We start from the raw sequence: 23,444 nt of genomic DNA on the forward strand, positions 1-23,444 counted from the left end.
TTTCTAGAAACTACTTCAGGTGATTTTACTGTCTGGCATGGCCTGAGAACCACTGACCTAACTTTCAATTTGGCCAGATCCTTATTAGTTCAGAGCTAACTGCATTGCCAGACTATTTTCCCTAGAGAATTGTCTTTCTTGTATAATAAGGAACTAGGACACAGCTGAGCTCACTGTGGTTTTTTTCCTACCCAGGTAAAGGTCATGCTTTTTGTTATCTCTTATGTAGGGGAGTTTCATTTCTAAAGCTTTTCGTCGGTACTATTGTTCCACGATCTTCATAATTGTGTGCCAAGCAGCAGGGTAGAGCCTTCACACAGGTGTAGTCCACAACAGCAGTGTGAGGGAGGGAACAAGCCCACTTGCCAGATGGGAAAACCGCCTCAGAGAGAGCGATCCTAAGCCTGGGTCACTGTGCTTCCCAGTGGATGATCTGTTCTTCACCTCCCCGTGCACATCTCTCATCACAAAAAGCTGGCCTGGCTTGTGGAAGCAGGGTATGTGGCAGCTCAACAGATGTGGATTCCAGGCGCTTCTTTGCTGCCTTCGCCAATGACCTTGGAGAGAATCATTCATAGGTGATATGAAGTGATACAGTAACCACAGACAAACCAGCCATGACTGATTTGAGAGGCTAAGAAACTGGTCTTCAGCTTTCGTGTCTGTGAACTTGGCTGTGCTGCTCTTCCCATTTCAAATCATGCAGATGAAGAAACCACGGTTCAAACAGTGTGACTTCTCCAAGGCCACAAGACTAGAAGGTGGCAGAGCTGGAATCTAAATCTAGAGTTTCTTTCTGACCTAGTGTCACTGCCACTGACAACCTGGTTTAAGAAAACCCTAGAGGTTAGAGAAAGCCCTAGTTTCCTAATTTGCCTTTGGCCCAGCTGTTTGGCTTGCCTGTCCTCATCCAAAAAACATTTTCCTACCATATTGTCCAATTTTCTCAACAGTGCAAACCAGGAGAGCTACTCTCAAAAGCAGCTCCATCCATTTGTCTTTGAGCTCTTTAAAACGCTGAGTGTCCTGTCAGGTGGTAAACAACAACTCAAGAGCAGGCTCCAGGCAGAGTGCTTGCTGCATAGTAGGCACTCAATACTTACCAGGTGTTGATTTGGAGAAACGGTTTGCAAACACCCACTTAATGCTAAAAAAAGTGAGACTTCTGGGCTCATTCTCTAGCAAGGCACGTGACCATAGCTGGTCATTTAGCCTCCCTGTGCCTCAGTTTCTTCTTCTAAAGATTGCATTGGGCCAGACACAGTGGTTCATGCCTGTAATCCCAGCACTTTAGGAGGCCAAGGTGGGCGGATCACCTGAGGTCAGGAGTTCAAGACCAGCCTGCCAACATGGTGAAACCCTGTCTCTACTAAAAATACAAAAATTAGCCACGCATGGTGGAGCACACCTGTAATCCCCGCTACTAGGAAGGCTGAGGCAGGAGAATCCCTTGAAGCCAGGAGGCGGAGGTTGCAGTGAGCAGTGAGCTGAAATCGCATCACTGCACTCCAGCCTGGGCGACAGAGTGAGACTCCATCTCAAAAAAAATAAAAATAAAAATAAAAAAATAAAGATTGCATTGATGTTTCTCCTCTGGCTGTGTTCTCTCAGTGCATGAAACAACAGTGCCTCCTAGTGGAGAAAAAGGTTAGTTGTTTTGTGGGTTGTGCCATGATTTTCAGCCTGAAAGAAAGATTCATAAACCATGCTCACAAATGAGTCACCCATGAAACAGGTGAGGTAGAGCCTACCATTAGGCCTCAGAATAACCCTAAAAAATCTGAGTGGAAAATGTGTTTTTACAGGATGCTGTACCACCAATCGCAAATACACATCAATATACACCACTATCAACCCTCCTTTACAAATCTTTCACAATCGCATCAAGAAAATCTGAAAACTTTCTTCAAGATCCAGGAAGGATTTGATTTATATAGCAGATGGCATGTGGGCTTTGGAACGCAACAGACCTGTGCTGAAATTCCAGGCCCGTCACTAAATGTTCTCACAAAAGTTATCTTTATACTTCATTTTCCTCAATTATGAAATAAGTTTAGTAATACCTCCCTCCTAGGTTTATGAATATTAAATATTGCCCAGCTCATGGCGAGGGGCTTTGGGGTCAGTGCAAATGTTGTTAGCTTTGTTTTTATTAATGTCTCCTTTTTATCTGTGCAAAGCCAAAATCAAAGGAAAAAGTGTCACCTGGGGGTCTAAGGCATTAGGGCCACACCAGCAGAGCAGTGTTTTCAGATGAGGCAAAGAAGTGCATGTTTGTGCATGGAAGAGAAGATCGTTTTCCATGGGCCAGCTCTAACCAAGGCCTGAACCAGCCTTTCTCTCCCATACAACTAGTGGTTATGCAGCAAAGGTCATGGGTGGGAGAGACATAGGGGACTTATGGAAACAGTAAGAATGTTATTTGCAATGGTTCAAACAGGAGACTTGAGCCCCACAGCAATGGAATTGGAGGAGCGTGAACAGATCAGAGAGTTCCTTGGGAAGCAAAAATCATAGAGTCCTGGTAATTACTTGCATCTCAAGTGTCTTAAGACAGACAGTGAGTCACCTACGATGCCCCACAGGTTTGGGGCTTGGGTAACTGGGTAGGTGACAATCTTCACAGAGATGGTAAACTAAGGAATAGGAGCAGACTTGAGTGGAAGGACACTGAGTTCTCTTTTGGACATGTTGACATAGGTGCCTAAGGGCTTCTAGGTGGTGATGTCTACCAGGCATCTGAATGTGTACACATTTGGGATTCAAGAGATAGCAATGGCCAGTAGTCACTGCAGACAATGAGATGGCCAGTGCAGGGGACGAGCCTTGCATGGGCAGAGGAAACAGCCACCATTTCCATTCTACAAAATAGCTTTCTTATCTGGAAAGGATTCTACAAAACATTCCTGAGAACAGAGCATACAGTCTTGAACTCAGGGGTTTTACAGATTATCTAATCCAAACCTCATTTTGTGGGTGAAGAAACTGGGGGCCAAGATGTCCCACAGGCCTTCTCCAGGGTCCCACAGCCAGTACTGCCAGGACCAGCCCCAGGTCACCCATGCACCCCTTTCTCCACACGGAGGGTATTCATCTGTACTTCCTCCTTTCAGCTCTCCCTCCCCTTGGCTGGGATGCGCTAGGGTGAGGAAGGGTGAAGGAATGACCAGAAGGGAAAGGAGGAACAGGAACAGGCACGGCAGAGGTGGTGGGGCGAGGAGAAGAGAGTAAAACAGCCAGGTCTGTGCACATGGCTCCCGCGCACTAGTGAAGACCGAGCTCGCAGAAGGATCCTTCCCAGAAACCACCTCCTGCTTGGCTGTCTTCACAGATGCCGAGGGCAGCACTGTTCTCCAAGAAAGGGCTTAGGCCAGTGCCCCTCCCACTTAGTTTTCTAGCATTCCCCTAACACAATTATCGTTAGCACAATTGATCAAAGTATCACAGGTCTAGGACATATTTTTATAAACATAATTAAACAATACTCTTAATCAGATGAATAGAGTTCTTAAAAATTGGATCACATATCCAGCAGAATACAGCAGGATTCAGCATCAATAAGGTTCCTATTTTTCACTTTTAGAGTTGTTAATGTTGAGAAACTTTGTTCAAATAAGTAAGTTGGTAAGACTGAAAGGAATTTTGTTATAGCAGTGTCACTTAGTACTTGAGCTTCCAAGGTAAAAGTCAAAAGTGTTCTGTCGGGAGGGAGAGCATTAGGCCAAATACCTAATGCATGTGGGGCTTAAAACCTAGATGACGGGTTGATAGGTGCAGCAAACCACCGTGGCACATGTATACCTATGTAACAAACCTGCACGTTCTGCACATGTAACCCAGAACTTAAAGTAAAATAAAATAAATTGTTAAAAAGAAAAAAGTGTTCTGTCATTAGAAATTACTTTATATGGTCTATCAGCTGAGAACTTGATTAAGCTCATCTCGGAGGTTAAAGGCAAAGGATTGGAAACCACTAAGTTTGTAAAAGGATTTTTCACACGGCCTTTTACTTAACACCTAAACCAATATTTCAAGTTGTCTTTTGCTTGGCATCCCCAAGATTTTTTACACACCAGGGCACACCCCATGGTAAGAGCAGGAAGGGTGAAGAGCCGGCCTTTCTTTTGCAAAAGGGAAAAGGGCAATTGCAAAAAAGGAGGTGGGAAAGAAAGCCTGCTCCCTAGGCCTGCGCCAAGGTAGCTCAATTCTAGTAAGGAGTAATTGAAAGGAAAAGAATAATAGAAACTGAGTCACGTACAACGATCATTTTTTTGTATAACCCCTGGGAAATGCCCCAAACTGTGTACCTCTGAGGCAGGGCAGGGACTAGTGAGACGAGTGAGGCATTCACCTGGGGCACAAAATTTAAGGGGATACCAACACTCAGTAAGCAAGAGAAATAATATTTGAATGCAAGTTTTTTTTTAATCAAAATTAATATCCAAAAATGGTGAACAACACGTCAAGTTTTTAAATGAAGACAAGATTGGAGGACAGGTATACTCGATTTGAAGTACACAGGTCTCAGCAGCCCAGATGTAAACACATGGGAGGGAGATGAAAGATGGGTGATGATACTCTTGCCCATACTGCCACCTGCTGCTGGAAGTGGAAAATGCCGACTGTCCTCCCAAAGAGCATCACAGCAGTCCCCCAGGTTCCACACTCACATGCAGGGGCATGGGTGCCCTCTTGTGGGCAGCCATCCAGTTCTGGAACTTTAAAAAACCCCTATTCAGCTGTGCCCGGTGGTGGTTCACGCCTGTAATCCCAGCACTTTGGGAGGCTGAGGCGGGCAGATCACAAGGTCAGGAGATCGAGACCATCCTGGATAACACGCTGAAACCCCGTCTCTACTAAAAATATAAAAAATTAGCTGGGTGTGGTGGTGGGCACCTGTAGTCCCAGCTGCTTGGCAGGCTGAGCCAGGAGAATGGCGTGAACCCAGGAGGCGGAGCTTGCAGTGAGCTGAGATCGCGCCACTGCACTCCAGTCTGGGCAAAAGAGGGAGAATCCGTCTCAAAAAACAAAAAAACAAAAAAGAACAACAACGACAAAAACCCTGTTCACCTATATCCCACTAGAAAGCTGAGTAGGGGATGAAAAGGATCCGAGACTCGGAGTTACAAGATGTAGATTTCAGTCTAAGCGTGGCCTCTCACTTGCTGAGGGGTCTGCAGCATATACCACACCACTCTTCTGAATCAGTTTCTGGACTTATGCCAATGGATCTCATCACCTTCTCCAACAACCGTTGAATTTCAAGAGGTGCTTTCTGTGACAATGAGGAAGAGGCTGCCTGGCATGAAGTATGTACATAGTTCTCTGTAAGCTGCCTCCCCCAACCACCCCATCCCAATCGATGAAATCAAACTATCATCCACTTATTATTATTGAAGGCAAGACACACTAGAAGACAACCAGAGAGAAAAAGGTACTGCAGAAGCCCAGACAGTGGAGCACTGGCCATGGCTGAAGGCTAAGGAAGACTCCCCCAGGAGGGGTCACTAGAGCTGGGCCTACGATGGGTGGGTGGGCTAGGTCAGGCCAAGAGCTGGCCAACAGCCTCTGAGGACCACTGGGCCACTTCTCTGATGTTTTATTTCAGGGATGTTCCGGCCACATGAAGCATGCATTGCAGGGGTGGTGGGAAGGCCAAGGTCTGGAAACAGCCCTGGGTTAAATCCTGGCCCTGCTACTTACTAGCTTCAGGACCAGTGAAAGTCACCAAACCTCCCCGACGACTCACTTTGCTTATTTTAAATGGTGATAACAACACAGCTTTTCCTGGGTGGATCAGGTGAAATAAAACAACGTATTTAAAGTGCTTGCACCTGGACCCCTGAGCAGCTTTCCGTGAAGGTTGGGAAGGAAAAAGTCTCATGGGTGGGACAGTGCTGGCTGTGGTATTTGGCTCCCGGGATGTGCTGAGGAAGAAGGGGAACGCCCATCTCCCCTGTGGGCAGGCCCTGCTCCCCACTCCCGGCCGACCCCATAGCAAGACTCAGCATGTCAGTGTCTCCCAGAAATAGATCTACAGCAGGAGGGGTCAGCGGTGGGGCATCCCCCTAGAAATGGGGCAGGGGGTGGGGGCGATGCTGGATTCCAGCAGATGGAAATGATTCTTTTTTTTTTTTTTTTTTGAGACGGAGTCTCGCTCTATCGCCCAGGCTGGAGTGCAGTGGCCGGATCTCAGCTCACTACAAGCTCCGCCTCCCGGGTTTACGCCATTCTCCTGCCTCAGCCTCCCGAGTAGCTGGGACTACAGGCGCCCGCCACCTCGCCCAGCTAATTTTTTGTATTTTTTAGTAGAGACGGGGTTTCACCGGGTTAGCCAGGATGGTCTCGATCTCCTGACCTCGTGATCCGCCCGTCTCGGCCTCCCAAAGTGCTGGGATTACAGGCTTGAGCCACCGCGCCCGGCCGGAAATGATTCTACAAAAAGAAGCCTGCAGCTTTGAATAGGGCCGTAACGTAAATAAAATATCGTGTCAGTGTTCGTTTCCTGGCTTTGGTAACCGTGCTGTGCTTAGCAGCAGACCCGGGCGTTTTCATCTCCCTATTCTTTCCCGCTTTCCTCTCCTCAGTCCTCCGCTCATTCCCACCCTCCTGTGGCATGAAGTGCGTGTGGCTCCGCTCGCCCTCCTTCACCGCCTCCGTTCTCGCCTCCTTCACCACGGAGGGAATTTTCAGGCCGGCTCCTGGGGCCTCCTCCCCGCCCCACGGACCCAGCACAGACTGCAGCACCTCTTCTCTCCGCGAAGCTGCACCAACTTTATTTGCAAAAAGAGGCTCCAAGCGAACGGAGGGGATGGGGGCTGCAAGGTCTCCACCCTCCTCCCGGCCTCCCGCGGCCCCCGCCCTCCTCCAGGCCCCCCAAGGCCCCCGCCCCGCCGGTTACACGATCCCGAACTGGCAAATGTAGGGCAGCGGATCGCGGCAGCGCTTGTCGAACCACTTGCCATTGGCCGCGCCTGACAGGACCGCGCAGTTCTCGGTCTTGCCGCCGTCAGGCTGCGCGGTGATCTCGGTCTCCCAGTTCTTGTAGGCGATGCGGGCGCCGGTCATGTCCACCCAGATGCCCTCGGTCGCCATGTCGTTGAGGCCCAGCCAGATCTCGGCCTCGTTGCCCACGCTCTGGCGCAGGTACTCGTACAGGGCGTCATTCTCCGAGCCAGTCTGCGGAGTGCCTAAGGTGCCCCCGCGCGAGATGCAGTCCTCGCTGGCCTCGTGGAAGGTCTTCGCCTGGGTGAAGGCCAGAAAGCATTTCATGTGCACCTTGGTCCCCTTCAGGCAGACTGGGAGGGGGGAGAAATGGCTGTCACCAAAGGTCCCCCTGTTCCCCAGGCAAAGAGCTAACCGCCCAGACCAGGCCCACTATCCTCCATCCCATCCCGTTTATCCCATCAGTCCTGACAGCCCCTAGGCCCAGGCAAAAGGGGTCCTGATGGTGCCTGCACTTTGAGGACCTGGCTGTGGTGGTCACTGCGGTACAGATCCAGATCCCTACTCAGGAGGTCTTGGTGCTCCCCTGGCGGCTGGGAGCAAAGGCAGCCCTTGTGCTACAGAAACACCCAGCCCCAGCTCACACCCCTTCCCAGGCCTCCACCTCAGTCATCTCTGGCCTTTACCCACCCCATCTCCTGGGGTCACAGAGGCTGGCCTTGTGCCTGCACTGCAGCTCAGCTCTCCCTCTGCCCACTTCCTCTTCTCCCCACCCCCCACATGTGTGGCTCCCAGGGCTTGCCCTAACAAATTCACTCTGTCTCAAAGTCAGCTTCCCAGGGAGCCCAGCCACAGCCACCTGCTCTGGTTCTCCTTCCTCCATGCCCCTCCCTAAGATCAAGCAGCATGCAGGGCCAGGGCACCTGCCCACCTATAGCCTAGACCACACTTCAGGTACCCAGGGCCCCAAATCCCTATCCAAACAGCCCAAGCAAGCTTCCAGGGCCTGCCAAGTGCCTTTTGCAGGGTCAGTTCTCCTGAGGGCTGGTAGGGTGGGGCTGGGAGGATAGAGCTGAGACTGCAAGAGACAAGACAGGAAGGGCTGGGCACAGGCTGTGGTCAGGGGCCAGCAATCAGGCAAGGGACTCTGAGGTGTCCACAAATTCTCAGTTTGAGCCTGGCCCCAAAGGTTGTGAGGAAGGCACCTATTTGGTCAAGTTAGGAGGATAGAATCTGTTTTTGTTTTGCAGTTTGCATTGTCAGCTTGATTTCTAGCTGAAATATCTAGACATACTCTGATTTCTCTTGAGGTTGCATAAATCGTTCATCTTTTACTAAAGATTTCTGTGGAGAGGAATACCTTGACAGACAAGTGTATGTCTGCATTTGTCCTCTTCCTGGTGACCCCACCACTTTTGGGGAGGTCTGCACTCCCCTCTACCCATTCCCATTCACTCAGTTACTTCCATTTCACTCAACAAATATCGATAGAACAGCATCCCAGTGTCCCCATGGGCATCTGACAGCACACCTGACTTTAAACATGGCGCCTGAAGCATTACAGAGGTGTCTACCCACAGACTCTGCCCCAAGTCAGCTGCCCTACCTCGTGCTGTCCTGCAGCTTAGTCAAGTGGCCTTCATTGCCTTTCCTTCCTGCTGGGGACACTGATACGCTACCTAGACCTTTGTTGGGGATGAAGGACTCACTGCCCTGGCTGCCGGGAGTGCTGCAGGAAGACAGTCCTCAGCTCTCAGCCTCCTCCAGGGACTGCCTCAGCAGAAGACAGCCACCTCTTCCAAAGCCGTGCCCCTCCCTAGAGCAGCCTACACCCAAAACTGACCCATAAGCCCCCTTGCCCCAACTCAGGACAGTGCTAAAGGGTCATCTTGTCATCAGGGCTCCCTGTAGTCAGCTGGGGCTTTCATGGCACCACAGTGCAGCTTGACTTCTCCCTCTGCCCACTCCTGCTTCCTTCCATCCCTTCCCTAGCAGGGACTGATCCTGAGGGTGTCCCCTGATAAGCCTCCTGTGGGTTAAACTCCATCTCAGAGTTGCTTCCCAGGACCCTCACCTGAACCTCCCTCCAACATATAGGTAGTCCTCAGTCAATGCTACTTCTCTTGATATTATCATTGCTGCTAACATTTTGTTGTTCTGGTTTGGCTATTCATGATCCTGTCGATTTATGCTAGTCCTCCACGCCTCTGCTCCTGCCCTGCCATCTGCTTGGAATCAACCCTCTTTATCTTCTCTGATTTCTACACATCTTTCAACGGCTCAAGTGATTCCATGAATATATTGAGGTTCCCAGGGAGCAGGGCCCTGGCTAGTTCACCTCTGCCTCCTTGTGCCTGGCAGAGATGTTCCTGGTGGGAACCTCCCATGTGTGTGCTGGTTGGAGGAGGGAAAGTTTGCCCCCTGATTCCTTCAACTCTTTGGTTAGGTCAACAGAGCTCTGGAATGCTTTGGGTGGGTTTATTGACAAGGTGATCTTTGGGTTGTGAGGACAATGAACAGGAGAAGGTCCCAAGGAGGCCAGGAGCTTCCTAGAAATCAGCAGACATGGGGGAGGTGCTTTGGGCCTCCATATGTCATGAACTTTTTGCAGGGAGGTCCCCACCTCATCACCTCACCCCATGTGGCAATTGATGCCTGAGTTACATTGACTTTGCACAGCACAGAGCTTAGACATGAGAGAGACCTTAGAGTTTACCCTGCCTACCTTACAGATGAGGAGATTGAGGCTCAGAGTGGCACTGGGCTCATTCTAAACATTCTCTCTATGCCAGGCACTGTTGCCTCCAAATCCCTTCTCTCTTGTCCACCTCCACTATAGAGGCTGGAAAAGGCTACATTCTCACATTCTCGGATGCTCTTAAAGCTGCAGGTGGCCATATGATAGAGTTCTGGTCAATGAGATGGAAGTGGAAGACTTCTACTTTCCCGATAAATGAGACAGATGTGGTTGGGCTACTTTTCCTCCTTCTTGCCTTGAATGCACTCATGATGCCTGGAGTTGGGACCGCCATCTTGAGACCATGAGGTGAAACCTCTGAACAAAAACTTGTAACTACCTACTTGCAAACTTACTTTTTATTTAAGCCACTGATAGGTTTTGTATTAAATGAAATCAAAAACATCTCTGGAGATGCTCCCTTTCTCAAGCACTCTCCTCCTACCTGCCATGCCAAGCAAGCTGTCCAAAGTCACGTGTTTGTCCTTCCTTCAACAGAGATTGACTGGGTGTTTCTATGTGGCAGGCACTATGCTGGGCAGGGTAGTGGGAGAGACAAGGGAAATGAAAAGCAAACATGGCCCCTGTGTTCTCAGGGCTTAATATAGTCTAGTGGAAGCAGCAGACACAAATCAGCAAATGAGTATATCATTACAGACTGCAGTCAATGTGATAAAAGAAAGGACACTGTTCTGGGAGAGCTTATAACTGAGGAGCCTGACTGAGATGAGGGCTTAGTGACTCCTGAGAAGGTCATGCTGGAGGCATTTATTAGGTGGATCTTGGGGGAGCAATTCAGGTTGCCCAAACAGCACGTGCAAAGGCCCTGTGGTGGGAGTGCAGAAGGATGGCAGTGTGAATGCTGAAGGAAAGCGTGTGAGTGGGAGGGAGTGTGTAAAACTGCCCAGTGAGAAGGCTTTTGGGGGCTTCTGAGGAGGCAGGAGGGGAAGGGAGGGCCTTGCAGATGTATGGGCCTTGGTCACAAAAGCAACAGGTGAGAGAGTGGCTGTGGACACAGGGTGGTTTATAGATTTGCTGAGGAGTCAAGGTGATTCCCAACTGATAACTTGAGGGGCAGCGTAGCAGAACTAAGTGAGGCTCTGCTCCTTTCGGCTGTCACAAGGTCCTCACTTCTCGGTGGAAAATGAGGGTGAGGAGGTAGTAACAGGAACACTGCATGGGTTTGCTGTGAATGAGTTAACGTGCATCAAGTACTCAAACAGTGCCAGAATGTAGTGGGCTCACATGTACATAGTCATCAGTATTGTGAGTCTGTATTCTCCATGGAATGGAAGGTGAGGTCACATAAAGGTAGGTAAATCTGAGGTATGTGGAAAATGCAGATGATATGACCGGAACATGGGGAGTGAGAAACAATAGGCTGCCAGGTAGGCTGGCCAGAGGGCATGACCTTACCATGCACCTGGGCCGTGTTCTTGGTGATTCTGTGCATCCTCCCTCAGCTGGCTAGTGCAGAGCCAGGAACACCAAGGCCCAGCTTGGCACTGGGCAGGCTGCCACCACTCAACTCTTGCTCTGCCACAAGTCAACTAACCAGCCAGGTGAGTATGAGCCGGGTTCAGGACCTGTCTATGCCTCAGTTGCTCCACCTTTAAAATGGAGCTGACAAATCCCACCTCAGCGTAGTTAGGATTAAGAGAGATGGTGTTAGCAAAGCTGCTGACACACAGGAGCGTGGCGCTCCCTGGGGCTGCAGAAGCCAGCTGAGTGAGGGGCTCCTGGGAGCTTTGTTAGGGTGGGCCACTACCTCTGCCCCATCGAGCACATCGAGCACTCCGGGGTCACTTCTGGTGGGCAGTAGTGGATTCTTGTTGGAGAACTTTTTGTCCTCTTGGGACATCCTCACTTCCACACCACCCAGCTGTGGCCAGAGATTTGGCCATGCACATCCGGGTGCGTTTTGCAGACATGTGTCAGGGGATCTCCCCGAGAGAAAGAGGTGGGGCTCCCTGAACCTGGTGCCCTCACCCATAGGCCTGGACTAATGGAGCCAGGACCCTGATCCTGACCAGAGGTGAGAAGCGCATAGCTGGCTGTTGGCCTGAGCCCTTCTCTCAGGCACTCTGCCCAGAGAGGCCACTGCCTGCACTCACCCGTCTGCAAGGCCTGCTGCTCCTTCAGCAGAGCCACCTCCTGGGCCAGGGTGTCCAGACGGCTTTTGAGCTCCTCAAACATCTTTGTGCTCACAACATCTAGGATGAAGCAGGAGGAAATATGTGAGGGTGGGGCAGGGACTGAGCGGGAAGGATCCTACCTTAGCTGCAGAGGGATGAGAGGAAAAGACTCCCCTCAACCTTGATATCTTGGGACACTTTCTTTCTCTCTCTCTCTATCCGCACCGGTGGTAGTCTAATTAACCACTTGGGACTTCTGCCGGGGGGCCCATCCTTCACTTGCTCCTGTGCTGCATTTGTTTGGGATTGTTGCTGGGGATCAGATGGGACTGGGGTTAGCAGAGGCTGGGGTGAGGGTGTAGGCACAGGCTTCAGTGATCCCCCTGCATCCAGCTATCTTCTCAGCTCCAGGGAAGAACACAGCACAGGAAGCAGAGCAGGAGCCCTCGAGAGGCCCCCAGGTTCATTTCCCCAGGCTGGAGGAATGCCACACAGACCAGCAGGCAGGCACTCCAGCCCGGGGCATGCATGTGCGGGGCTTGGAGGCCCCACAGACACGCGTGGCCTGGGCAAGCTGCTCTCTGGATTTGGTTTCCTCGTGTGCGAAGTGGATGATGATAGCCCCACCTCCTAGGACTCTGGAGAAGACCAAGAGAAATGAGGCGCAGAGCTGCCCACCTCAGTGCTTGGCTGAGTATGTGCCCACCACAGCTACTAATAAGGTGAGGACAGAAGGAACCCAGGTTTTCCACTCTTACAGAGGCCAGGTTCCAGGCTAAGCTGTTCTACACACCACCCCAGTGATGCTCACAATCAACCCTATGACATAGGTAACATGTCATTCTATACCACCACCATTTCACCACGAGGAAACTCAGGCCACCCTGAACCAACTGGCCAAGGATGGCAAAGCCAACAGCTGGCAGGGTGGCCTGGAACCCAGGTGCACATGGCTCTGAAGCCATGCTCTTCCCCACCTTCCCCATGGCACACAAACGGATTCCTAACAGGAGCTGTCTTGCTGGCAGCCAGTCATGTAAGAGTCAGCAGGGGCAGGCGGGGAAGCATATTTCTATGTGTGTGTAAGTTGAGGGTGCGGGGAAGCATATTTCTACGTGTGTGTAAGTTTAGAGCTCCTGGGGCGGACCCTGGTCTTTCTGAAACACCAGGACTTCAGGACAGGCTGCACTCAGCTTGGGGAAGTAGGTGGGGAAACACTTTAATGGTCCATTTGGCTGTGTCTGCATACATTCCACACTCATGAAGACTGAGATCGGAGCCTTCGTCCACCCGTAAGATGCCTTTGCAGAAGAATCACAGGCAAGACACATACTTGTGTATACAGAAATTAGTGATGTAACTTACCGAACAGGAGGAAAAACGCCCTGATGAGCAAGGCAGAAAAGGCAGAGTTTGGGGCTGGCCAACTAGCCTGAGGTCATGTGTGCCTCACACAGGGACTGCCTCAGCCAGTGACAGCAGCACTGTACCCCGTCATGTGATACACCAGCACAGGGTGCCATGTGAGGCTGTGCAAGTGGGCACTGAAGAAGGGCATTCCACTGAGGGACACATGAAGGCCCATTTGTCTCCTAAGCCTTGCCCTGGCTAGACCGGGTCAGACCAGAAAAAGGGATGCCTTTCTATAATTTGTCAGTTTAGAGGAGGTACCTTTTGTAATTTGCACCAAGGTACCTATATGTGCAAAGTTTCCTCCAGGGACTGTCCAAGGAACAGGAAGCTACTCTCATTAGGCTCCACCTGAGGAAGCTGTGGGAGTAGGTGTCTCTACAGCCCCGGGCAGAGTTAGGAGGCCTTTGTACTGGCCCACTCAAGTTCCCTCTGTGTGGTGTTGCAATGGATGCCCTCCAGGTTCCCCCATTCCCTGTTCTAAAGGCCTGTGACTCTTATGAGGCCATCCTTCCCTCCGGAGCTTCCCTGTCAGGTGTGACCATGTGGCCCCGCGAACAGATGAGCTCCCAGAAGTACTCTAGGCTCCCCGCTTCTCACCCACCCTGAGGGCCAGGACAAGGACTTAGTATATGCTGGAATTCCCTTCCTTTGCCAGTCCTGCCACTTGCTCTCTCCCTCTTGGTCCTGGCGCCAACTGGTCTCCTCTGGCATGACCGTCCCTTCTGTGGACTTTCTCCCCTACTTTTGGGCACCAGCGCTGCAACTAGATTGCTCCTGGGATTCTCATTCCTGGCTGCTCCTAGGAATCCCTGTGGAAAAGGCAGATGCTAAATTCACCAAGACCCCTAAACCAGCATTTCCAGGGGTGGGGCCCAAGCACCTGAATTCTTAATTTTTATTTTATTGATTGATTTATTTTTGAGATGGAGTCTTACTTACTCTGTCACCCAGGCTGGAGTGCAGTGGTGCAACCTCGGCCCGTTGCAACCTCGGCTTCCCAGGTTCAAGCAATTCTCCTGCCTCAGCCTCCCGAGTAGCTGGGACTACACATGCGCACTACCGCATTCAGCTAATTTTTGTATTTTTAGTAGAGACAGGGTTTCGCCATATTGGCCAGACTCGTCTTGAACTCCTGGCCTCAAGTGATCCTCCTGCCTTGGCCTCCTAAAGTGCTGGGATAACAGGCTTAAGCCACCGCGCCTAGCCAAGGCACCTGGATTCTAATGTATCTCCCAGATGATGTTGATGCCTGAGTGAAAACCACCATGGTTCATGTCTTAAGAGCAGGGACCATGTTTCTCTGCTGTGTGCCCAGCATATAGACTGGTCCCTACGTGGAGAAAGAGCTCCATAAGTGCCTTCCATGTAGGTGGGTGGGAGACGGCCATGGGTTTCAGCGAGAGGTAGGGCCTGGGTGGCCTGGGTTCTGTTGGCCTATAGCCTGGAACTCCAGGGGCCCCTTCTATGGAGACTACATAGGGTCAGGGTTCAAGTGTGACAGCTGGAGAGAACCAAGGCATCACGTGCTCTGACCCTCTTTTTCTTTTTTTTAAAACATGAGTGAATACAAGATTTATATAATTATATTAATACTGAATCTTTAGTAAACTTGAGAAGCTGGCAGTGGTTTTCCACATTCAAAAATTCTATGAGTTGCCTTTGGAGTTGCTTCTTTTACAAAGGCTGTCCCTTCGTGGCGATTTTGGCTGATGCTCATAGATATAACCATGTACGGTATTGTCTTCTCTTTTTAAATGAACATTTTATGGAAGGTAATACACACACATAATTTTTTAAAAACCAAACAGTTCAAAAAGCTGGTTTCTTTCCCAATTGAGGCTGCCCCCAGCCCCTGGTTTTTCTTCCCAGAGGTAATGACCGTTACTCACTCTTGTGGATCCTTCCAGAAAGAACTTATGCATATGCAAGTAAAAATTCTCATATAAATCCCTTTTTCAAAGCAAGTGTCAGCATCACATCCATTCTCTTTTGAACGTTTCTTTGTTCACTTTGTAAACTGAATCTCGAAGATGATTTTTTATCAGCAGTCAGATTTGCCCCATTCTTTGTCACAGTGTTGTGGGGCCCCATGGCCCCGATGTCCCTTTATGCACTGCATTAGTTCCTGGCCAGTAGGCAACTGTCCATTTATGAAGAGCCCCGGGAGGGCCTGAGAGAGGCTCCCATAGCCCCTTCTTTCCTTTTCTGTGCCCTTGGTCCTAGCTGCTTGTTTCTCTGCCTCAGTCCCCACCCTCATCCCCTTGGACTCTCTTCTAGCCTCTGCTCCCCGTGGGGGTGACAGCCCGGTCCATTGCCATGGCATTCCGCCGATGTTGTCTCAACACAGGCTGGGGTGACCTCATTGCAGGCGGGGCTGCAAGGGCAGGTCTTGCTGTAGCTAAAGCAACGGAGGGACACCCCAATCCCCAGAGGCTACAGAGGAGAGCAAAGCTGCTTCTGGTGGAGTAGTCTGAGTTACATTTTTATTTCCTGAAGGCTGTGATACGCTACGAAAATGATCATTCATTTCTTCCTTTTCTTTTCCCTGTGCATCAAGCAACAAGTGAGGTGCCTTTATATATTTTGTATCATCAAATCTTCATGAGAAGTCTTTGAACAAATACCACTGTCCCCATTTTACAGTTGAGAAAACAGTTTGGAAGACTCCATAGCCCAGCCTGTGCAGCTCTCCCTGGTAAGGGCTGAGCACCTCCAGACTCCCAGGCCAAAGGTTTGGTTTCTTTAAAATTTTGGGGATGAGGGGAGAAGAGCAGAGCAAAGATCCGTTTGGATGATCTGGAAGGTTCTTCCCAACTCTAAGGGTCAGGGATTCTTATGATTCTGACAACCAACTCTGTTATGAGAGAACTCCCCCAAGCTCCAAAACCTACTTTACTCAAGTTCCCTAGATGACTCACAAAGGAGGAAAATGAAGGAAAGGAGCAGAGGACACACTAAGGAGAGGGGGGCCTGTTCCCTGGAAGATGGCATAGGGCCCTGTCCCCCTCCTTACCTTTCTTGGCATTTACAACCTTCTTGGGCTTCTGGGTTGGTGGCTCGGTGGTGACCTGGGTCAGGAGGGAGAAGAGGCAGAGGAGGAGGTAGGCCCCCCAGAGCTCCATGCTGCCGTGCCGGTGGGGGCTGCTGCTGCCTGCAGTGGGTCTGGGTCCGAACGCAGTGACAGCCACGGCCCAGGCTGCACGTCTTAAGGCAGCAGCCAAAGGACCTCTGTCCAGGAAACCCTCCCCAACTTGGCTGCAGGCGTGCCAAAAAAAATAAAACAAACACAAAAGCCTGCAGAAGGACGAAGGCCTGAGAGCCACAGAGCCTCACTGCCCAGGGAACACCCACGCAGCATCCTGGCCCTGCCTTCTAGAAAGGGGCCCTTATTTCCTAGGATTCTGAGAAACGCACGGTGGTTGTCATCACATCTGTGGAGCAGCTCCCTTGGGTAGGGGCTGAGGCTGGCTGTTCACTGACATTAACTTACAGAGGCTTCACACCCAAACCATAAGGGAAGCACTGTCCTTTCCCCATTTTACCATTGAGGAAATTGAGGCTCAGTGATGTTAGGGAATTTGCCCAGGCTACCCAGCTCTCAAGGGGCAGCAATGCCCCCTTACGGAGCGATCAGGGGCCGGCTGTCTGATTGGTTTAGAATATTTGTTATGATGATTTTGTGGCTCTGTCTCCATGTACTTGATGCATTTTTTGGTTAAAAAATCCAAGGGCTTCCTTCCCTTCTTGTCTTCCCTTTCTCCTGAGTCCTGTCCTAAAGCCACAAAGTGGGGCATAGCAAAGGTGGGGGAAGGAGAAGCCATGATGCCCCAGAGGTACCAGAGAGGATGTGGGCAGAATGTGCCCTCAAGGGGTGAACTGGTGTGGGCTGTGGGAGCCCAGCAGGGTGGGGGGAGCATCCTGGGGAAAGCAAAGGCCCTGCTGGAGTCCAAGTGAGGCAAGGAGGGGATCCATATGGAAGAGAGACTGGTGGCAGAGACGGGAGATTGGTTACACACAGGGATACTGATCAGAGAAATCTACTGAAGACAGCGGGACTTAGGTTTCCTATTGTCAGAGAAGGGAGTCATGTATATGGAGAGAAAACTAGAATGAATCCTGTGGTGTAGGATTAAAATCGGAATGATCAGTGTACCCTTGTGGCCTTGAATACAGAAAGATAAATCAATAAATATAAATGGAAATGTGTGTGTGTCTAGTCCCCATGGTCATTAGGGGGCCTGGAGCACTCCTAGCACCTGAATGTTGGCTTCTGAATACGACTTTCCACTAAAGGAACCAGAGCACCTTGGAGAAACGGTTGATTCTAGCACTGGGAAGTAGGAGTGGGGTGCAGAAAATGAGCCCGGAACTTGTTGTTTTGCCAGAAAACAAGGAAGTGCTTAATGAATAATGGTAACACGTCATTAGGACACAGAGCCAGCTTGAAGGAGGCTTCAGTGGTCAGAATCAGGGACAATTTGAGCACCAACATAGTGACAGCAACAGATGGGAAACCACCAGTGCACACAGACATAAGTAAGTAAGAGAATGCATTGAAAGTCTGATGTTCTTCAATGGGATGTTTACATAGTCTCAAAGTATCTGCCCACAAAATACTTATTCATTCCAGAGAGAAAAAGAACAACTTCATGGTGGAGAAGGCTGGTAGACATCACCTCATCCGCGACCAAAGTAAACATCAACAACGGGGCCAATAAAAAGTTTGCAGCACCTGAGGGGCTGCAGTGAGCATGTGGCATCACTCCATAGGACTCCGGTCAGAGAGACATCAGACAACCCCAAACAGAGGCGTGTTCTGCAAAATGACTGCCAGTAATTTCCAAAGCTCCTGGCTGAGGAAGTGTTTCAGGTTGAAGGAGACTGAAGGCACAGAACAACTAAATGCAATATATGTGATTCTGGACTGGACCCTCCATTCTCAAGGATGCAACTGGGACAACCAGAGAAACCTGATGGCATCTGAGGAGCACACGGTAGTGAAGAGTTGTCACATGCTGCATCATGACAGTTCAGTCAACAACAGGCCACATATACGATATGGTTCCATAAGATTATAATGGGGCAGAAAAATTCCTAACACCTAGTAATGTCATAAGGGGTTGTAAAGTCCTAGTGCAACTCATTACTCCCAAGTTTGTGGCGATGCTGGCATAAACAAACTTACTGCGCTGCCAGTCATACCAAAGTAGAGCATATACGCAGTCAATATCATTCTGCCTCACATGATTGTGCTTTGAAATGTGAGGACATGAGATTTGGGAGGGGCCAGGGGTGGAATGATATGGCTTGATGTGTCCCCACCCAAAATCTCACCTTGAATTGTAATCCTCATAATCCCTATGTGTCAAGGGAGAGACCAGGTGGAGGTCATTGAACCATGGGGACAAGTTTCCCCCATCCTGTTCTCGTGATAGTGAGTCTCACGAGATCTGATGGTTTTATAAGCATCTGGTGTTTCCCCTGCTTGTACTCACTCTGTCCTGCTGCCACGTGAAGAAGGTGTCTGCTTCTCCTTTGCCTTCCACCATAGTTATAAGTTTCCTGAGGCCTTCCCAGCCATGCAGAACTGTGAGTCAATTAAACCTCGTTCCTTTCTAAATTACCCCTTCTTGGGCAGTTCTTTATAGCCGTGTGAGAACAAACTAATACAGTGATAATAAATCACCATGTCACTGGTTTATGTATTTATTGTGTTATACTTTTAATCATTATTTTAGAGTGTACTCCTTCTACTTATTAAAAAAAAAAAAAAAGTTAACTGGGAAACAGCCTCAGGTGGGTCCCTCAGGAGGTTTTCCAGAAGAAGGCACTGTTATCATAGGATATGATAGCTCCATGTTTGTGACTGCCCCTGAAGACCTCCCACTGAGACAAGAGGTGGAGGTGGAAGACAGTGACACTGATAATCCTGACCCTGTGTAGGCATGGACTAATGTGCGTTTGTGTCTTAGTTTTTAACAAAAAGTTTAAAAAGTAAAAAAAATAATAATAATAACTAGAAAAAGCCTATAGAATAAGGATATAGAGAAAATATTTTTGTACAACTGTACAATGTATTTGTGTTTTAAGCTAAATGTTATAAAAGTCAAAAAGTTAAATGAGTTCAAAAGTTTACAAAGTAAAAAAAGTTATGATAAGCTCAAGTTAATTTATTATTAAAAAAGAAAACCATTTTTTAAAAAAATGCAGCTTATGTGTACAGTGTTTTATAGAGTCTAGAGCAGTGTACAGTAATGTCCACATTCACTCTCCACTCACTGACTCACTCAGAGCAACTTCCAGTCCTGCAAGCTCCATTCATGGTAAGTGCCCTATACCAGTGTACCCTTTTTTTAATCTTTTATACTAGGGATCCCCAGCCTCCAGGCTATGGACTAGTACTGGTCCGCAGTACTGGTCCATGGCCTGTTAGCAAATAGGCCCATCAGCAGGAGGTGAGTGGCAGGTGGGCGAACATTACCACCTGAGCTCCGTCTCCTGTCAGGTCAGCAGCAGCATTACATTCTCATAGGAGCACAAGCCCTGTTGTGAACTGAGCATGAGAAGGTCTAGGTTGCACACTCCTTATGAGAATCTAATGCCCAATGATCTGAGGTGGAACAGTTTCATCATGAAACCATCACCCCAGCCCTGCATCCGTTATAAAATTGTCTTCCATGAAACCAGTCCCTGGTGCCAAAAAGGTTGGGGACTGCTATTTTATACCATATTTTTACTCCACTTTTTCTATGTTGAGATATACAAATACTTACCATTATGTTACAATGGCCTACAGTATTCAGTGCAGTCACATGCTGTACAGGTTTGTAGCCTCGGAGCAGCACGCCAACCCTAATGCCATCTAGGTTTGTGTAAGTACACTCTGTCATGGTAGCACAATGATGAAGTCGCCTGACGATGCATTTCTCAGAAGGTATTCTCATTGTTAAGCAACGCATGACAGTATCCCTGTTACGGTCCCTACTTGATGGTGTGCTGTGATTACATAGGGGAGTGTCCTTGTCTGTAGGAAACACACATACTGAAGTATTAGCGATATGGTACGGTGTTGACAACTTACATAGTTCAGGGGAGAATGTTCTTTGTAGTGTCGTTGCAAATTTTCTGTGAGTTTGAGATTCTTCCAAAAGAAAATACAATACTATGTACTTTAGGCTTTTCCCTGCCTTCCAGGGACCCCACCTTCCCCTATCTGACTTAGGGAGGGATCTGTTATGTATGCCAGGGAAGCAGGAAGCCACAGTGGTCCTGCCAAGGGTGGGGGCCCTGGGCAGGGAGCAGAGCATTTGCAGGGCCCTCAATGACACTGGGCTCCGCCTCTCACATTCTCAGAGTGGGAGGAGTTTTATATTCACAGCTGGGCCCTCGGGAGACAATTTGGAGCCTGATGATTACATAACCTAAAAGGGGCCCTGTTCCAGGAACTCTGGGTGGGTAGCAGATGGTAAAGGAAAATTAATATTTTTGTTAACTGCTTTGCTTTCTTGGTTTTCTCACCCTGGCCCAACTCTATCTTGGCCCTTCTGTGGTAGGAAAATGAACGAAGTATGCTTTCTAAACATGAGGCAACCAGAGGCCCCATGTTTTCCAGGGCGGGTTGATGGTTGAAGACATGGGGACTGTGGTGGTGTCTCACAGGGCACCGAACGCAGGCAGGGCAGGGAAGGAAGGTGGCCCCCAGGCTGAGGAAAGGACACAGAGGGTGTGGCCAGGTGAGGGGAGGAACAAATGTGCACAGGGCTCCAGGTGGAAAATGCGTGAGCAGAGTCTTGGAGCCAAGCAAAAGTACCTTGCATTCTAGATCTCGAGCCAATGAGGACAGGGTGGGGAAGACATAAAGCTGGATATGTAGCTTAGTGGAGCCATCAAGCCATCTTAGAAGACTCTGGACATGAGCCTGGAGACCACAGGGGACCAATGGAGAACCATGCTGGGGAGGGGTGGGATCAGAGTCCACTTTGGAGAGAGCACTTTGGCTGCTGAGCGTGGAATGCATTGGGGTGCCCAGTGAGATATTAAGCATGTGTTCAACATTAGCCCCCAAGCAAGTGTGGACATACCTTCACTGGGAGGAGTGTGACTCTCCTACTGGCCCAGCAAGTGAACTATTCACACTTCAGGAAGGAGACATGCTTAGGAATTTCCATTAGGCAGTAAGCAACGTCTTTGATCTTTTCACCTGCAGGTTTTCGAGGTGTGTGTGCATGCATGTGTGTAAGTGCGCATGCTACACAGAGCTCCTCTACAAGCACCTGGGAGTCTGCCTGTGCTGTTAAAATGACCTATGTAGAATCAGGACAGGGAGGAAGTAGCTTTTGCCTTGGAGCCTCTTCAGGTCTAGCTTTGGCTTGTCTCTTGAGAAGGGTCTATACAGCCGAGAGACACACCGACAGTTCTGAGAGAAGCCAAGTTCATCTCACAACTTTAAACATACCCATATGTTCCCATCATTTAGCTCCCACTTATAAGTGAGAGCACACACAAAAAGGGGAACATCACACACTGGGGCCTTACGGCGGGTGGAGGGTGGAAGAAGGGAAAGGATCAGGAAAAATAATTCATGGGTTCTAGACTTACCTGGGTGGGAAAATAATCTGCACAACAAACCCCCATGACACAGTTTACCTATGTAACAAACCTGCACATGTACCCCAGAACCTAAAATAAAATTAAAAAAGAAATACACACACAAAAACACCAAAATCACGGAGACAGAAAGTAAGATGGTGCTTTCCAGGGGCTGGGGGTGAAGGGATGGGGAGTTAGTGTTTCTGGATACACAGCTGTAGATGGGAGAGATGAAAAAGTTCTGGAGATAGACAGTAGTGACGGCTGCAAAACAATTTGAATGTACTTAATGTCACTGAGTTGTACACTTAGAAATGATTAAAATAGTAAATTTTTTTTTTTTTTTTTTTGAGATGGAGTCTCGCTCTGTCTCCCAGGCTGGAGTGTAGTGGTGCAATCTCAGCTCACTGCAACCTCCGCCTCCCGGGTTCAAGCAATTCTCCTGCCTCAGCCTCCTGAGTAGCTGGGAGAGACTACAGGCACCCACCGCCATGCCCAAAATAGTAAATTTTATGTTGTGTATTACCACAGTAAAAAGTTGTAATAGTGCAAACATAGAATCCCCCAAGGCAATGAGTAAAATAAATAATAAATCCTGTCTTGTGAATAGAATATTGTCCTGTGTCATATCTGTGGGTGTGAAAAGTGCAATTTCATTAAATGTAAACATTTAAAGTACATCACTATTTTTTGTAACCTGGTTTGGGCATTTCATTTTTTTTATTGCTTCAGTGGTCCTCAAAAAATGCAAATTGGCCAGAAGCAGTGGCTCAGGCTTATAATCAAAATCCCAGCACTTTGAGAGGCTGAGGTGGGAGGATCAATTGAGGCTGGGCATTCGAGACCAGTCTGGGGAACATAGGGAGACCCCATCTCTACAAAAAAACTTTTTAAAAAACCGGATGTGGTGGCATGCACCTGTAGTCCCAGGTACTCTGGAAGCTGAGGTGGAAGGATCACTCGAGCCCAGCAGGTTGAGGCTACCGTGGGCCATGATCACACCACTGCACTCCAGCCTGGATGACAGAGGGAGACCCTACCATTTTTTAAAAAAAACAAAAACAAACAAACAAAAAAAAACACAGGCAGTGGTCCAATATCTCTTGATCTCTGAGTTAAAAAGCAGGTTAGAAGAAGTCATCTAGTCTAACCACCCCTCTATGTGGGATGTCCCTTTCCATTGACCCTGTCAGATGTCTCCATATGTCGCTTAAACCCTTCCAGGCACAGGAAGCTCATTACCTGAAAAGCAACTAGTTTCATCGTTAGACACTTGGCTTGTCCTCAGGATCCCCCTGTGGTGGGGCAGGTTGGCCTCCGGGAAACCACCCCATGGTTCCTAGTGCTGGCCTGTGGAGCAGTCACATGAGAGGCCAGCCACTGGTCAGCATGTCCTTCTTTGACTGTCCCTTCTCCATGTTCCATTCCTTTTTTCCCCTCAACGGGTCCTCTACAATATGGTTCCTGGATGCTACCGATTTCAATATACTTCAATCTTCCAGAGAATCCTCGTTGCATAAAATTGTGCTTGTTACGGTCTTCAGTGTGGTGCAGATCCCAGAACAAAACTTGCTTTCAAGGGCCTCCCTCTGGGCCAGGGCCTGTGCCTCCTGTGGGCAGACTAG

At 49.2% G+C, this 23,444-nt stretch overlaps 1 protein-coding gene across 3 annotated transcripts; it reads right to left on the reverse strand.

The window, feature by feature from the left end:
• Positions 1-6,750: 6,750 nt before the first annotated feature.
• CLEC3B (C-type lectin domain family 3 member B) lies at positions 6,751-16,527 on the reverse strand. Of its 3 annotated transcripts, none has more exons than XM_025374862.1 (3): positions 16,244-16,527; positions 11,797-11,895; positions 6,751-7,298 (listed from the first exon to the last, which is right to left on the reverse strand). In XM_025374862.1, exons 1-3 carry the CDS (start codon positions 16,350-16,352, stop codon positions 6,898-6,900), a joined length of 609 nt encoding a protein of 202 aa, XP_025230647.1. In that variant the 5' UTR covers positions 16,353-16,527; the 3' UTR covers positions 6,751-6,897. The 3 variants fall into 3 exon arrangements, with proteins under 3 accessions (XP_025230647.1, XP_025230649.1, XP_025230648.1); XM_025374864.1 differs by lacking the exon at positions 16,244-16,527 and adding an exon at positions 12,496-12,598; XM_025374863.1 differs by lacking the exon at positions 11,797-11,895 and having other exon boundaries at positions 16,244-16,385.
• Between the last annotated feature and the right edge of the window lie 6,917 nt (positions 16,528-23,444).

The sequence above is a fragment of the Theropithecus gelada genome, chromosome 2 (genome assembly GCF_003255815.1).
Source record: "Theropithecus gelada isolate Dixy chromosome 2, Tgel_1.0, whole genome shotgun sequence".
NCBI classification, from domain to species: domain Eukaryota; kingdom Metazoa; phylum Chordata; class Mammalia; order Primates; family Cercopithecidae; genus Theropithecus; species Theropithecus gelada.